The following is a 15,143-nucleotide window of genomic DNA, read 5'->3' as shown; positions in this document are numbered from 1 at the left end:
GGTCATACATCTAGTTTACAGGGGGTTGAAAGTAACTGGGCTTGACATATCCCTGGTCATACATCTAGTGTACAGGAGGTTGAAAGTAACTGTGCTTGGCCTATCCCTGGTCATACATCTAGTGTACAGGGGGTTGAAAGTACCTGGGCTTGACCTATCCCTGGTCATACATCTAGTTTACAGGGGGTTGAAAGTAACTGTGCTTGACCTATCCCTGGTCATACATCTAGTTTACAGGGGGTTGAAAGTACCTGGGCTTGGCCTATCCCTGGTCATACATCTAGTTTACAGGGGGTTGAAAGTAACTGGGCTTGGCCTATCCCTGGTCATACATCTAGTTTACAGGGGGTTGAAAGTACCTGGGCTTGGCCTATCCCTGGTCATACATCTAGTTTACAGGGGGTGGAAAGTAACTGTGCTTGGCCTATCCCTGGTCATACATCTAGTTTACAGGAGGTTGAAAGTAACTGGGCTTGACATATCCCTGGTCATACATCTAGTGTACAGGGGGTTGAAAGTAACTGTGCTTGACCTATCCCTGGTCATACATCTAGTTTACAGGGGGTTGAAAGTAACTGGGCTTGACCTATCCCTGGTCATACATCTAGTTTACAGGAGGTTGAAAGTAACTGGGCTTGACATATTCTTGTGTTCCACACCTCGCTTTAAGAAGGTTGAAAGTAACTGGGCTTGACCTCTCCTTGTGTCACTTCACAAGTGAATGGGTTCTGGGCTTGTCCAATTCTTGTCTCACTTTACAAGCTTGAAAGCGGTTTAGAGTAACTGGGCTTGCCTCTGTAGTTTATATTACATTATGAGAATAATTATAATTGAAAATGGCCATTTCTACAACAAACATTACTAAATTTATTTCGATGTGAAAATCATTTAAGAAGGAGCAAACTATTTTCATCAGAAACATCGGCATACAGATTACGAATCCAGCTGAAATCAAAAACACAAGTTTCCTTGCCATACAATGTCTTTGTTAACACGGGAATGCAATTTAAATTTATTGTAGTTTCTTCTTGACATATGAAATGCATCTGGAGCTGGGCCAAGTGTAGTGCAATGTTGTCTAATCAATCCTAGGAGAAACAACACTTCTTCGTTAGTGATTCTGTGCTTATAAAACACAAGGTGGTTTTATTGACTTTATACATCGACCAATATTTATAACTTAACATTAGTTAGGCACGCTATCAATTATTAACCCTGAACGACTTAAGGGAAAATGACATGTTTTAAAGTGAGTGGTAATGGTATAAAAGCAGAACTGCTCTCAACAATTTCTTCGTCAATATACTATGCCGATTTCAACGCAACTAGAGGTTTTATTTCGTACAGTATATGGCAAAAAGTATTTCGGTGCAAGATGGCGTGGAATGTAAATCTTAACAGCAACTCGAGGGTTGAAAGCGAAAAAGTTATATCTTCTTCTTTATTTAATGTCACTTAGAACCTTTTCGCATTCACCCCTCGAACTGCTATTTTCAAATTACCAACATTAATCTTCATCAAACATTTATCATAACACAACAGGTAAATCATAATTGGAATAGCTTAAACGCTATGTTATTGCCTCTTAATTCGTAGAACGTTTCAAGCATCAGTCAAAGTCAACGTTTGTACCGAATACCTTCTTTTCAGAAACGACAAAGCACGAAATAAAACGATAACTAAATTAACAATGTCAAAGATAAGATAATGGCATGTATTCGTTGATAGTTCCGCTCAGTTACATTGGCCAATATTCGTACATCATGAAACCTATCTATATCATTGAGATATATATCATATCATCTTGCAATAAGTCTACTCCATGGCCCTCATATATATGTAATGCACATCGGGGTTGTCCGGTAGCGCACCCGCTTCTCATCAAAGCGCCCCGGTTTCGATTCCCTGCCTGGGCGCATGTCAGTTTGGTTTGTGGGTTTCCTCCGGTTACTCGCGTAACACCGTGCATACTACAGTAAATAATACAATAAAGTAGTATCTTGTTTCACGATCGTTGTAAAAAAATAAATTTAAACTAAACATTTGGGTCATCTGATTAGAACCCGTATTGTGCGAGCACGTTTTAGAGTAAATAGTTCTGAGTATTTATAACACCTTAAACGAACTAAGATTTGTATTGCTCATTTTAAGTACATTTTACTGTGCAAGTGTTTTTTTTAAATTAAATTTGTGACGTTACCATATCTGTTTGAACGCTAGTTTATAAGATAATCCTAGTATTTTAAATCGCTAAGTACAGTGTGTGTAAACCTCGTCATATTGCTGCAGCGGAAGGCAATGTTTTGCTTTCAATGAAGACTTTATAAAGATAACTTCACTATTTCTTCACCATTTTAAATGAAACATAGCGCAGTCTACGCCGCTTACGGAGCCCCGTCTTTTGTCTTTTACCAGAGTTTGATTGAGAGTTCAGTTTCTTAAAACACTTCGAATAACCTTTTCACAATAAAGCCGTCTGACGGAGCACGGTTTAAACATTATTTTGGAAACAGGTTTGTCGAAGTGATTGATGAAACTAATCACCTTATCAAACTTCGGTAATAAAACGAAGGCGGGACTCTTTAAGCGGTATAGACTGCGCTTTGTTTTATTTAAAATGGTGTTGTAAAAGAAAAGATATCTTTGATTTAAGTCTTCATTTTTAGCAAAATTTGCCTTTCGACGGAGCATTTATGACGTTATTTATCACGTGGTATACACACACTGAAATAATATAACAGCAATTGTTGAGGAGCGTTAACGTTTATGGCTACTGGAGCTGAAGCTTCCCCTGATTTTTTTGTATGGACCATTATTACCTCTATCTGTTCTACAAACATGGAGATGAAAAATATGAACATGAAAGAAATGGGGCATGAGGGTAGTTTTTGTTGAAATTATTTCTGTAAGTATATTATTTAAATGTTTGAACGAAGGCAGATGTTGGGCATTTAAAGCTGCACTCTCACAGATTTACCGTTTTGACAACTTTGATTTCTATTTCTCTCTTGGAGTGTTTGCGTAAATATCTGAAATTCAGTGATATATATAAGACTGCTGACAAACGATCAGATATAGCAGTCTTATCTACGTTCGAAAATCAATGTTTTATGGCTAAATGCGTTACTTAACGCTTTAAGAAAAATGAGTTTTCGGCATAAACCATCAATTTTGGAACATAATTATGAAATCCTGCGATCTGAGTTTTGTCAGCAGTCTTTTAGAACTGGTTTCCATACATTAACGCAAATATTGGCTCATTCCAGGAAACTTTTATTTAAAGAAAATATATCAATACGGTCATTGACAAATCGGTCATTAATGCCATTCTTCATCTGTAACGACTGTTTGGTTATTCTTGTAACATATTAATAATCACTAGGTGTACTTCAATGGGTGACATTCCTGACTTCCTTTTATATACTAGCAGATGTATTTAAGATGTCAGTGTATATGCTCAGTCAAACAAACCAAGGGTGAGTCTCACGTTTGGTTCTTGTATTAAATTGGAATTATCGCGGATGAATACTTTGAAATGAGAAATAATACAATATGTATATCATAAGAATGTGATAAATATTATGCTTCAAGCATACATACTAGATTTATGAAAATTAAGCATGATTTAAAACAATCTGGCATTACCTAAATCTAGTTGCCACACTTATTCTTTAGAACATACAAACAAACGTATAACCAATACAATATAATATACAACACTAATAACATTATTTTACATTTACAATGTGTATTCTCACAAAAGTCGCACCAAACAATAACAATAACGATATTATCATTTGTGGAATGAAGCACACTACATGTATATCTCTGTCTCCACAGTGACATTCGGAACTCCTCGGAAATTTTTATCGAAAACAACCTCGGATGTATTTGGACGGTTTACATACTTAAAAAGCGGTACGTTTAAGTCTGCTGCAAATAGATCGCGTAGTAATTTTATTTAGCAGGTAAACTTAATGACTTATCTCTTGGGAATCTTAATTATGTTTGCAATAATACACTTCATTGTCAATTAATTTAAACTTACATCAATAAATTCAACTCTAAAACACTACATTTAACTAATGATATAGTAAAAAAAATTACGAACTACTTCAACTGATGCACCGGCATACATCCGAGGTTGTTTTCGATAAAAATGGCCGAGGAGCTCCGAATGCCATTGTGAGCGTTACAGGGATATAACTGCGAAGACAAAACCTATGCCCAATAGACATGGTCAAGAGACATAAAGTCTTAAACTATTGTCAAAGTGAATGAAATTAAAATGAATCGGAAAAGGTTACAATCAACCAGATATACAATTCAAAATAGTAAACCTGTTATATAGGTACTTTCAACAGTCAAATGATACCTAAATTACATTCCATATGTCACTATGCATCAACATAAACTATTTTTGCCAATGACTGAATGAAATGACAGGTACAGTTAAAAAAACAGGTAGTACACTTACATGATTGGTACAGTGGAAACTAAAGGGACATTAAGTTTGAGTGTCATTATCTAGGAAGAAAAAAACATACTCTAAAATGTGCTTGATATTAATGATATGGATAATGATGTCTATAAATAAGAGTGCTATAAACCAGAATGTTGTTCAGCCTATACTGTTAAACTTAATGTAGCAAACAGTTATCAGTCTGTTTATCATAATAATAACATACTTTTGTCAATAAACATAAGTTGATAACAAATCTGTGAAAGTTGTAAATCTAATACCTGTTACAACCAATAACACATGTGATGAAGTAAAAACCCGTAGTTAAGTCAGCCTTTGGCTTATATGTACTGACAAGAATCTGTCAACAAACACGTGCATGCTTTTACCAGACTTTGTAAGGAATCATCAGGTTCAGTACCACAGCACCCATACGATCAATGAGAAAACATCACTTTCTCTTTATTTATGATGTCAACGCTCTAATCTGTCAGTAGAAAACAAACGGGAACTAGCAATTATTTAAGGGCGCTTCCAAAAAAGCACATTTATTTTGATCAAGACGAATTAAGTTCCAACAAACTGCCTTTAAATTGTTAGCAGCGTTTGGATCTCCAGTAATTGATTTCCAGAATAAATCAGCGGATCAGCGACAAATGGCCGTTCATTCTACTCACGCCCGTCAAAATCCACCAGGATAAAGATCATTACGAATTTGTGAATCCCGCAGCTTTTGGCGTAAGACATCGAATAAATTACGTTTTATGCTTCTTGGCGTTCAGCATTTGTGCATTTTTCCAATGACGCACGGTATCATTGCTTTGTTTCCCGTGGTTTACTAGAAACGATTCGACTACGTTCAAATATCATTACAAAGAAACACGAGCGACAATGGTATAACGGTTGCATAAGGTTGTCCATAGTTTATTTATTTGGCTGATGTGCATGTTTAAATGATTTCAATGGTCAACAGTAACTGTTGGTAAATGTTGACCAATCAATAAAAGGTTTGGCTAACGTTGACTAAGCCAAGGGAATAAACAGTTCATAAAATTGGCTTCAGAACGTTAAATATACCCGTGTCAGTTTACGTATAGTTACACCAGTTAACGAAAACCAATTGACGTACACAAGTTGACGTATACCGGTACACGAATACCAGTACACAAACACCAATAGACGTACACATGTACACGTATACCAGTACACAAATACCAGTAGACGTACATCAGTACACGAATACCAGTACACGTACATCCGTACAATTACACGAGTATGCATACAAATGAAAACACCCATTGATCGTATTCAGTTTTCTAACCTTTTCCATTTCTTCGAATGCAAAAAAGAACCAATAATATGTAACTCTTTAACGCTCCAATCTCATAACATCTTGATATGGTACAAACTATAACTGTGTGTAGACTCCCAGGGGAGTTTTGCTACTGAATTTTCGTCCAGATTGGCATCACTTGCCCCAAGCCAACGCAACATCTTTGAGACAATAACGACGAATCGGCGATGAAACGATTCATTTCGTAAGAAAGATACTGATGATATACGAGAAATTGTTGAAATTCGCGGAGCCTAGGCACAGTTTAAGTGAGTTTGGCTGATTTCTTGTGAATTTACAGTGGAACGCCAAGTCAATTAGGTTTTGGTGCTATTCATCTTCGTTATTCCATATCAGACAAATGAGAGATTTTTTATTGCTTTTTATTAGTGGAACTGGATATTTGTGTAGACAAATCAGTATGTACAAGTGAATATTTCAGCAGAAATGCTTCAATACTTTCTATATACTATATGGCTCATGAATTATTCAAAAAGGCTACATCCTTAGTATTAAATAACACACTACAGTGTATATTCGTGAGTATTATTATTTAGATGATTATGTACATGCAACCAATCCCGATTTGCAAAACAGTTGATGGATTACGCCTTTCCCTGCATGATCAATCTCATACAATATTTAATGAATTATTTGTCTGTGGACAAAATGAGTGCGCATTGAATTAATTTTCTCTCGCACAATTTAGTTAAAGCTTTATGAAGTATTTTGTATCTGTTCTATTGAAATTAACTGCGATTTATTCCGTCTGTCAGCCTGTCGTTTGTGCTGTCTCCGTCTGTCTGTTCGTCGGTCGGTCGGTCGGGTTGTGTCTTTCTCTCTGTCCATCGGTCGGTCGTCAGGCTGTCTCTTTTTGGGTTTTCGTTGGTCGGGCTGTCTCTGTCTGTCTTTCCGTCGGTCGGTCGGGCTTTCTCTTTCTTTGTGTCAGTTGGTTGGTCGGTCGGGTTGTCTCTTTGTATGTTCTTCGGTTGGTCGGTCGGTCCGTCGGTCGGTCTCCGTCTATCTGTCGATGGGTCGAGCTGTCTCTGTCTGTTTGTTCGTTGGTCGGTCGGGCTGTCTCTGTCGGTTGGTCGGTCTTTCCCTGTCTTTCTCTCTGACATTTTTGACTTGATCTAGCTTTGTAACAGCATTGTGATATTGCGTTTACTTCAACTATGCTTTTAGAATTCTATTTGACGTTTAAACTGAGGTATGTTTGGTTGAAAACTTGGCTCAATTACTTAATATGTTCATTTTCAATGTGCACTTCAAGTAATTCAGTTATAACAAATACAAGTTCAGTGTGTGTTTACAATTGATTAAATGTTTACGATTTGAAAGATTAGAACATAATGAAAAGATGAAAACTGAAGTTGGTGATGTGCTTCAAGAATGATCTGAAAGCAGAATTAGTATAAAGACTGTATGACATAACCCCAATTTGGGATCCTGATTGCCCTCGTGTGCATTGACGTCCTAGGAACATTCAAATGTCGAAAGGTCACACATTAATACCAACGAGGTTTAAATTCAGAATTTCACAAACAAGATAAATATTTAGATTCTCAAAATTTAATGTTTTTTTCAACGTCACATACTTTATTACAGTTTAAGAGCAGATAATATTGTAAACAATTCGTGGAATATTTGAATATTGCATGATTGTAGGCAATAAATAAGGTCTAGAATTGTTGAAAAAAGGGAACTTTAAACAGTTTGGCTTTTCAGATGTCAGCGTTAGAACGTTCTAGCCTTATGAAGCACCGAATGAACATTTCTCTTATAGGGGATACTAGTAGAAGTACCAGATGTAGAAATAAGCTTGGCATTTTATTGAGACATTGGCGATTACAAGATACAATAAGATTTATTTAAAATCGGTTATATGATCACAAGAAACATATAATTTGAAACTATCAAACTATTTTCCGACATGTTAAATGTTACATTTTGTTGCCATGTGACCCCATACAATGCTGGTATCATTTTAAAGGTAGTTTCTTTCTGATTTCTTATAAAAAAAAGTATTTTATTTCAATTGAAATCGACGAGAAATGGCTTATTGCGTAATCTTTTAACACCCAAAATGTGGGTTTGAATTATTATTTTCGGTGTAATGAATACATATCCATTCTCTACACATCAAATCAAATGTTTTTGTTTGTTTTGTTTTAGTTATTATTATTATTATTATTATTATTATTATTATTAATATTATTATTATTTTTATTATTATTATTACTATTTAATATTCAAGTTAAATGTAAAATAATTTGAACAGTTCTTGTAAAAATATATCACTAGGCTTATTTATGAAAGTATTTTTCATCATACTGTGCGCATCATACACTGACTATGCACTCATGCATAAAAAGAAATAAGTATAAGCAAAAACATTGCTTGTTTTCCAATCCATTTCAACTTAATATTGCTGTACTGTTATGTTTGTAAAAATGAACTGATTAAAATATGTTTAACCCTGTGATCACTATGCATTAAAACTTCGCAGCATTGTACATCGGATGGCGTTATACATGATGAATACTCTTAGTACTAGATTATAACTGGCTGTACGAGCTTTCAATTTCTACGATTGTTTACTTTATTTTATCGGAATTCATTTATTAATTTTGTTCTCAGATAAGGACATAGCGAAGACTTGACAACCTTTCATAGTTTTAACTGCCTATATTTTTTTTATTAAATCGTCAATCATATAATAGTACTTAAAGATATAATACTGTTCTCAAGTGTGTTACTTAGCCGTTATTTATCATTTATTAAATTCCGTTTTTGCTCGTGGACTGTTAACTTTTCATAAATGAATACAATTTCATGTTCAATTTTGTATCGTTAAGCTTTGTAAATTCACTTGAATTCCTTATATAGTTTGCCATTGTGTTTCAGGTGACGAAGTAACGAACACTGTTCCTTGGGAATCGGAGAAAAAAGACAGACAAAGGCATTAAACAGCGGGGAGTGAACAGGACACGCGGCCTTTTCCTTGGCGGAGATTGTATGGAAATGGGAGAGATGGTAAACAGATAACTGAAATTGGAAAGTCGCATCTCTAGTTAAACTCGGGTCCCTTGAGTTCCCTAGATAGTTCTCATCTTCATACATGGCTGAGGAAAAATGAACCCTAGCTAGTCTATAGCGCTGGAAAAAAACATTAGCCGAGGGATTAAGGGAGCGAGAAATACGACGATAACAAGAGAACTGGGGAGATGAAAATTGCCTGTGTATTCTCTGGATATTTTGTGATTTTCATTTAATTCTGAGATATTTATGTGTATTAAGTCCGCATATGTCAGGGAAGTTAATTGGATGTGTATCGCTGCGTCTTCGTCACCGATCTGCCAATACGTGGAGATAGTTGCGTGAACAAATGGATTAAAGTACACTCAATGGAAATCTGTCTTCCAGAATCAACACAATCATGTAACGTCAAAGCATTATGTTGGAATGGCTAGTAGAGTATCGGAAAATCATTCCATGTTTCTGTTTGCACAAAATGCCACCTTGAGTTTTGGAGTTTATGAGAAAAAAATTGGATATAAAGTTGTTCATGAAATGTGAACCGTGTGTTCTGTGATGGAGGATTTGAAATAATCTGACTTAATCTTAAGTATTAAATTGATGGCCACATTGAATAGAGTGCGGCTAAAAATAGCACGAGTGACCGGAAGAGCAGGCGGTGCATGCGCCTACAAGTCACATGATAACCACGTGGTCCCGATATGAAGAAACAAAACACTCGGACTTTATCCTTAATTGTCTGCACATTCACGTACCTCTTGGTCGGAGCGGCTGTATTTGACGCACTCGAATCTGAAACTGAGCGAGAGAAGAGCAGAGACTACAGTTCTCAAGAGCATATCATTCGGTCTAGATATAACATGACAGATAACGATTTTAACCTGCTACGAAGAAATATCATATTATCAGTCCCATACAAAGCCGGAACACAGTGGAAGTTTGCTGGCGCTTTTTATTTTGCTTTAACTGTGATAACAACAATAGGTGGGTATAGTTTATTCAGGTATTACCTTTGATTATATGTTAGTATTTTATGTTCAGAGTTAAACCAGCTTATCGCCGTAAGCTACTTGTGCAAACTCTAATTAGTATTGACATAGGCCATCAATAACCTAGACTGTAGGGTGTGTGTGTGTCACGGTACCGTAACCTATACAAGTATGAGAGAAATGTTCAACTGCCAGACCGCAACGGGCAGACCGGAGATCGAACCCGGGTCCCCCCGCTGGCATGGCGATTGTTCTACTGACTGCGCTACCGGGCCGTTTACAAACCTTCTCGGCACCTGTATATAAATACATATAACCTACCATAACCTATCAGTCTAGGCTATTGATAGCCAATAGCAATATACAATAGTATGTTCTGATTTCTCGTCGAAGTATTACAAGGTACGATACAGTAAAAGTAACGTAATTCACTAACCGAAGCAAGAACGATTAGTTGCTACATGTTTTATCGTCAGAGGTACTGTTTACCGTTTCGGCTTACCATGGTGCCCTTTGATATTGATTAAAACTACATTGCACTAGGAAAGAGGCTGACAACTGTAAAATTCACCCCCCCCCTTCTACACACATTTTTACCACTCTCCTTTTGACATTGAAGGATGGAAAATATACCCAACAACAACGTACATGTACCTTCGTATTACTTATTGGCTTTGCTGTGTGAAGTAAGATAAACATACGACATTGAACATTTAAAAGTGAAAAGCGTCGAAAAACCTTGTAGCCTTGTGTCACAGTTTTCAATATTTGATCTTATTCTTTTCACAAAATGCATGTAGTATGAAGTACAAATATTTACAAAGTATATGTACGTACACACACCTACAGACACTCGTACACTCGCACGAACACACAAACGTTAGCACGCACGTACTCACGCAACCACATATATTATTGCACCAGGCTGCAGGATCAGATCTAGTTTTGTGTGACATAACTATTCAGAAAATTACGCTTATTACGGAATGTATAACGCATCCTTTACATGATAGAAACTATGTTAACGAGGTCAACTTCCTATGTTAAGCATGCATAAATAATTAAAAAGTTATTGGTTACCAGGTGGGTTTTTTAAGTTGTAAATACAATTGATATTAATCTCTTATGGTGATCTGGTAAGGCTGTAATGGTGATCAGTTAAGACTGTAATGGTGATCTGGTAAGGCTGTAATGGTGATCTTGTAAGGCTGTAATGGTGATCTGGTAAGGCCGTAATGGTGAACTGGTTGGGCGGTTATGGCGATCTGATAGGGCTGTAATGGCGATCTGGTAGGGCTGTAATGACGGTCTGGTACGTCTGTACTGGCGATCTGGCGATCTGGTTAGGCTTAAATGGCGATCTGGTAGGGCTGTAATGGCAATCTTGTTGGGCTGTTATGGTGATATGGTAGGACTGTAATGGTGATCTGGTAGGGCTGTAATGGCGACCTGGTAGGGCTGTAATGGCGATTTGGTAAGGCTGTAATGGCGATCTGGTAAGGCTGTAATGGCGATCTGGTAGGGCTGTAATGGTGATCTGGTAAGGCTGTAATGGCGATCTGGTATGGCTGTTACGGTGATCTGGTAGGGCGGTTATGGCGATATGGTAGGGCTGTAAAGCCGATCTGGTAAGGTTGTAATGGTGATATGGTAGGGCTGCAATGGCGATCTAGTAAGACGAAATGGCGAACCGGTAAGGCTGTTATAGTGATCTGGTTAGGCTGTAATAGCGACCTGGTAAGGCTGTAATGGCGATCTGGTAGGGCTGTAATGGCGATCTGGTAAGGCTGTAATGGCGATCTGGTAAGGCTGTAATGGCAATCTGGTAAGGCTGTAATGGTGATCTGGTAAGGCTTTAATGGCAATCTGGTAAGGCTGTAATGGTGATCTGGTAGGGCTGTAATGGTTATCTAGTAAGGCTGTAGTGTCGATCTGGTAAGGCTGTAATGGTGACCTGGTTGGGCTTAAATTGCGATCTGGAAAGGCTGTAATGGCGATTTATTAATGCTGTAATGGTGATATAGTAGGAATGTAATGGTGATCTGGTAAGGCCGTAATGGCGATCTGGTAAGGCTGTAGTGGCGATCTGGTAGGGCTGTAATGGTGACCTGGTTGGGCTTAAATTGCGATCTGGAAAGGCTGTAATGGCGATTTATTAATGCTGTAATGGTGATATAGTAGGAATGTAATGGTGATCTGGTAAGGCCGTAATGGCGATCTGGTAAGGCTGTAATGGTGATCTGGTAGGGCTGTAATGGTTATCTAGTAAGGCTGTAGTGGCGATCTGGTAAGGCTGTAATGGTGATCTGGTAGGGCTGTAATGGTGCCTGGTTTGGCTTAAATTGCGATCTGGTAAGGCTGTAATGGCGATCTGGTAAGGCTGTAATGGTGATATAGTAGGAATGTAATGGTGATCTGGTAAGGCCGTAATGGCGATCTGGTAAGGCTGTAATGGTGATATGGTAGGACTTAAATGGTGATCCTGAAAGGCCGTAATGGCGATCTGGTAGGGCTGTAATGGTGATATGGTAGGACTGTTATGGTGATCTGGTAAGGCTGTAATGGCGATCTGGAAGGTCTGTTATGGCGATCTAGTAGGGCTGTAATGGCGATCTGGTAGGGCTGTAATGGCGATCTGGAAGGTCTGTTATGGCGATCTAGTAGGGCTGTAATGGCGATCTGGTAGGGCTGTAATGGTGATCTGGTAGGGCTGTAATGGTGACCAGGTAAGGCTGTAATGGCGACCTGGTAAGGCTGTAATGGCGACTTGGTAAGGCTGTAATGGTGATCTGGTAAGGCTGTAATGCCGATCTGGTAAGACTGTAATGGCGATCTGGTAGGGCGGTAATGACGATCTGGTAGGGCTGTAATGGCGACCTGGTAGGGCTGTAATGGCGACCTGGTAGGGCTGTAATGGCGATTTGGTAAGGCTGTAATGGCGATCTGGTAAGGCTGTAATGGCGATCTGGTAAGGCTGTAATAGTGATCTAGTAGGGCTGTAATGGCGATCTGGTAGGGCTGTAATGGTGATCTGGTACGGCTGTAATGGTGATATGGTAAGGCTGTAATGGCGATCTGGTAGGGCTGTAATGGTGATCTGGTAAGGCTGTAATGGCGATCTGGTAAGGCTGTAAAAGCGATCTGGTAAGACTGTAATGGTGCTCTGGTAAGGCTGTAATAGTGATCTAGTAGGGCTGTAATGGCGATCTGGTAGGGCTGTAATGGTGATCTGGTACGGCTGTAATGGTGATATGGTAAGGCTGTAATAGTGATCTAGTAGGGCTGTAATGGTGATCTGGTAAGGCTGTAATGGTGATCTGGTACGGCTGTAATGGTGATATGGTAAGGCTGTAATGGCGATTTGGTAAGGCTGTAATGGTGATCTTGTAAGGCTGTAATGGTGATCTGGTAAGGCCGTAATGGTGAACTGGTTGGGCGGTTATGGCGATCTGATAGGGCTGTAATGGCGATCTGGTAGGGCTGTAATGACGGTCTGGTACGTCTGTACTGGCGATCTGGCGATCTGGTTAGGCTTAAATGGCGATCTGGTAGGGCTGTAATGGCAATCTTGTTGGGCTGTTATGGTGATATGGTAGGACTGTAATGGTGATCTGGTAGGGCTTTAATGGCGATCTGGTAAGACTGTAATGGTGATCCTGTAAGGCTGTAATGGCGACCTGGTAAGGCTGTAATGGTGATCTGGTAAGGCTGTAATGGCGATCTGGTAAGGCTGTAATGACGATCTGGTAGGGCTGTAATGGCGACCTGGTAAGGCTGTAATGGTGATCTGGTAGGACTGTAATGGCGATCTGGTAAGGCTGAAATGGCGATCTGGTAAGGTTTTAATGGTGCTTTGGTAAGGCTGTAATGATGATCTGGTTAAACAGTAATGGTGATCTGGTAGGCCTGTAATGGCGATCTGGTTACGCTGTAATGGCGATCTGGTAGTGCTTTAATGACGATCTCGTAAGACTGTAATGGTTATCTTGTAAGGCTGTAATGGTGATATGATAGGACTGTAATGGCGATCTGGTAAGACTGTAATGGTGATATGGTAGGACTGTAATGGCGATATGGTAGGACTGTAATGGCGATATGGTAGGATTGTAATGGCGATTTATTAAGGCTGTAATGGCGACCTGGTTAAACAGTACACAAACATAATATGACAGGATATTATAAAATAGCAAAAGATAACATATATTTAATAGCAAATAATGTTATAACAACTTCATGGCCATACAAATTAAGGTAAAATAAAAATACAGCGCAATGGTCAATGTTGTCAGTTTCTATTACGAAGTCCCGACACAAACCATATTAAATCACTATCAATTAGACAGTATTGTTTGTTCTTATACACACTGGGGTTACCGCAAACTAAGGCAGCTTCATAAGATCAGAGGATGCACAAAGATCAAATGATTAGCAAGGCTATTTATGTTACTAATTAAACGTGGCTTAACATAACTTGATTTGTTAGTATACAAAGTGAAAAAGTTTGGATTAGTTTTGAACTGATAATAGGCGTACTTTATTTCCACTAGCTTCCGCTTCAAACGAATCTTCTATTAATTAGTTCCTTAAAACAAACATCTTCTCCAAACAATCAAAAACAATTCTATACTTGCAAAAGATTTAATTCATTAATGCCATGAAGGTATGCAATTGCTGTGCTAAAAAAGTGTAAAACCTTTTTCTTGGAAAACTATTGGTAATGTTTTAAGCGTTTTTCACAAAACAAAGTATTGTTTTCAAATTGTTGTATTTTTAATTGTCATTTTGGTTTTTAGTTCAAGTATTTTGTATCGGTGAAACACATATTCAATCTGTTCAATTAATAGTGTCATGTGACTATTTGGTGATATCTCGATGAATTCTTTGCAAACGAGAATATATTACCAAATAGTGACTTGAACTCACGTCCTGGATTACACACTTGCATTTTTTTAAACTCGAAGCAATCACCACAAAGCCACCAAGTCCCATTGTTGTTTTAAAATACTAGCAACTTTTTTTGCACCTACATCTATTGCTTTCCTCCTTTAGCATCCATTCAATAAAGGTCGTAAGGATGAAGATCGCGACTTTCTTGGCCTAACTCCGTTGTTTTAAATACTTTTATAGGTAACGTCTATGTTGATCTTCATTCGTAAAATTGCAATGTACAACCTACACTTGCACACGTAAAAGTATATATATATGAAATAATTTATGTTTAGGCTTGCTAAAGATTTAATCTTAAAACTAGACTAAAATTAATGCTTATCCTGTGCTTTGTGGCAATTTCTTGAAAATATTCGACGATGTCTCTTTTTGT

The 15,143-nt window shown here is 38.0% G+C and overlaps 1 protein-coding gene across 2 annotated transcripts in view; it reads left to right on the top strand.

Annotated features, from left to right (window-relative positions):
• The window catches only part of LOC128206082 (two pore potassium channel protein sup-9-like), a 110,627-nt gene that overhangs the window by 79,169 nt on the left and 16,315 nt on the right, over positions 1–15,143 (top strand). For both annotated transcript variants that reach the window (XM_052908231.1, XM_052908232.1), the window contains exon 2: positions 8,703–9,818. In XM_052908231.1, the coding sequence (XP_052764191.1) occupies positions 9,536–9,818 (283 nt within the window). In that variant the 5' untranslated portion in view covers positions 8,703–9,535. The remainder of the gene's footprint in view (positions 1–8,702; positions 9,819–15,143) is intronic.

The sequence above is a fragment of the Mya arenaria genome, chromosome 10 (assembly GCF_026914265.1).
Source record: "Mya arenaria isolate MELC-2E11 chromosome 10, ASM2691426v1".
Lineage (NCBI taxonomy): Eukaryota > Metazoa > Mollusca > Bivalvia > Myida > Myidae > Mya > Mya arenaria.
This window is presented reverse-complemented; position numbering and strand designations above follow the sequence as displayed.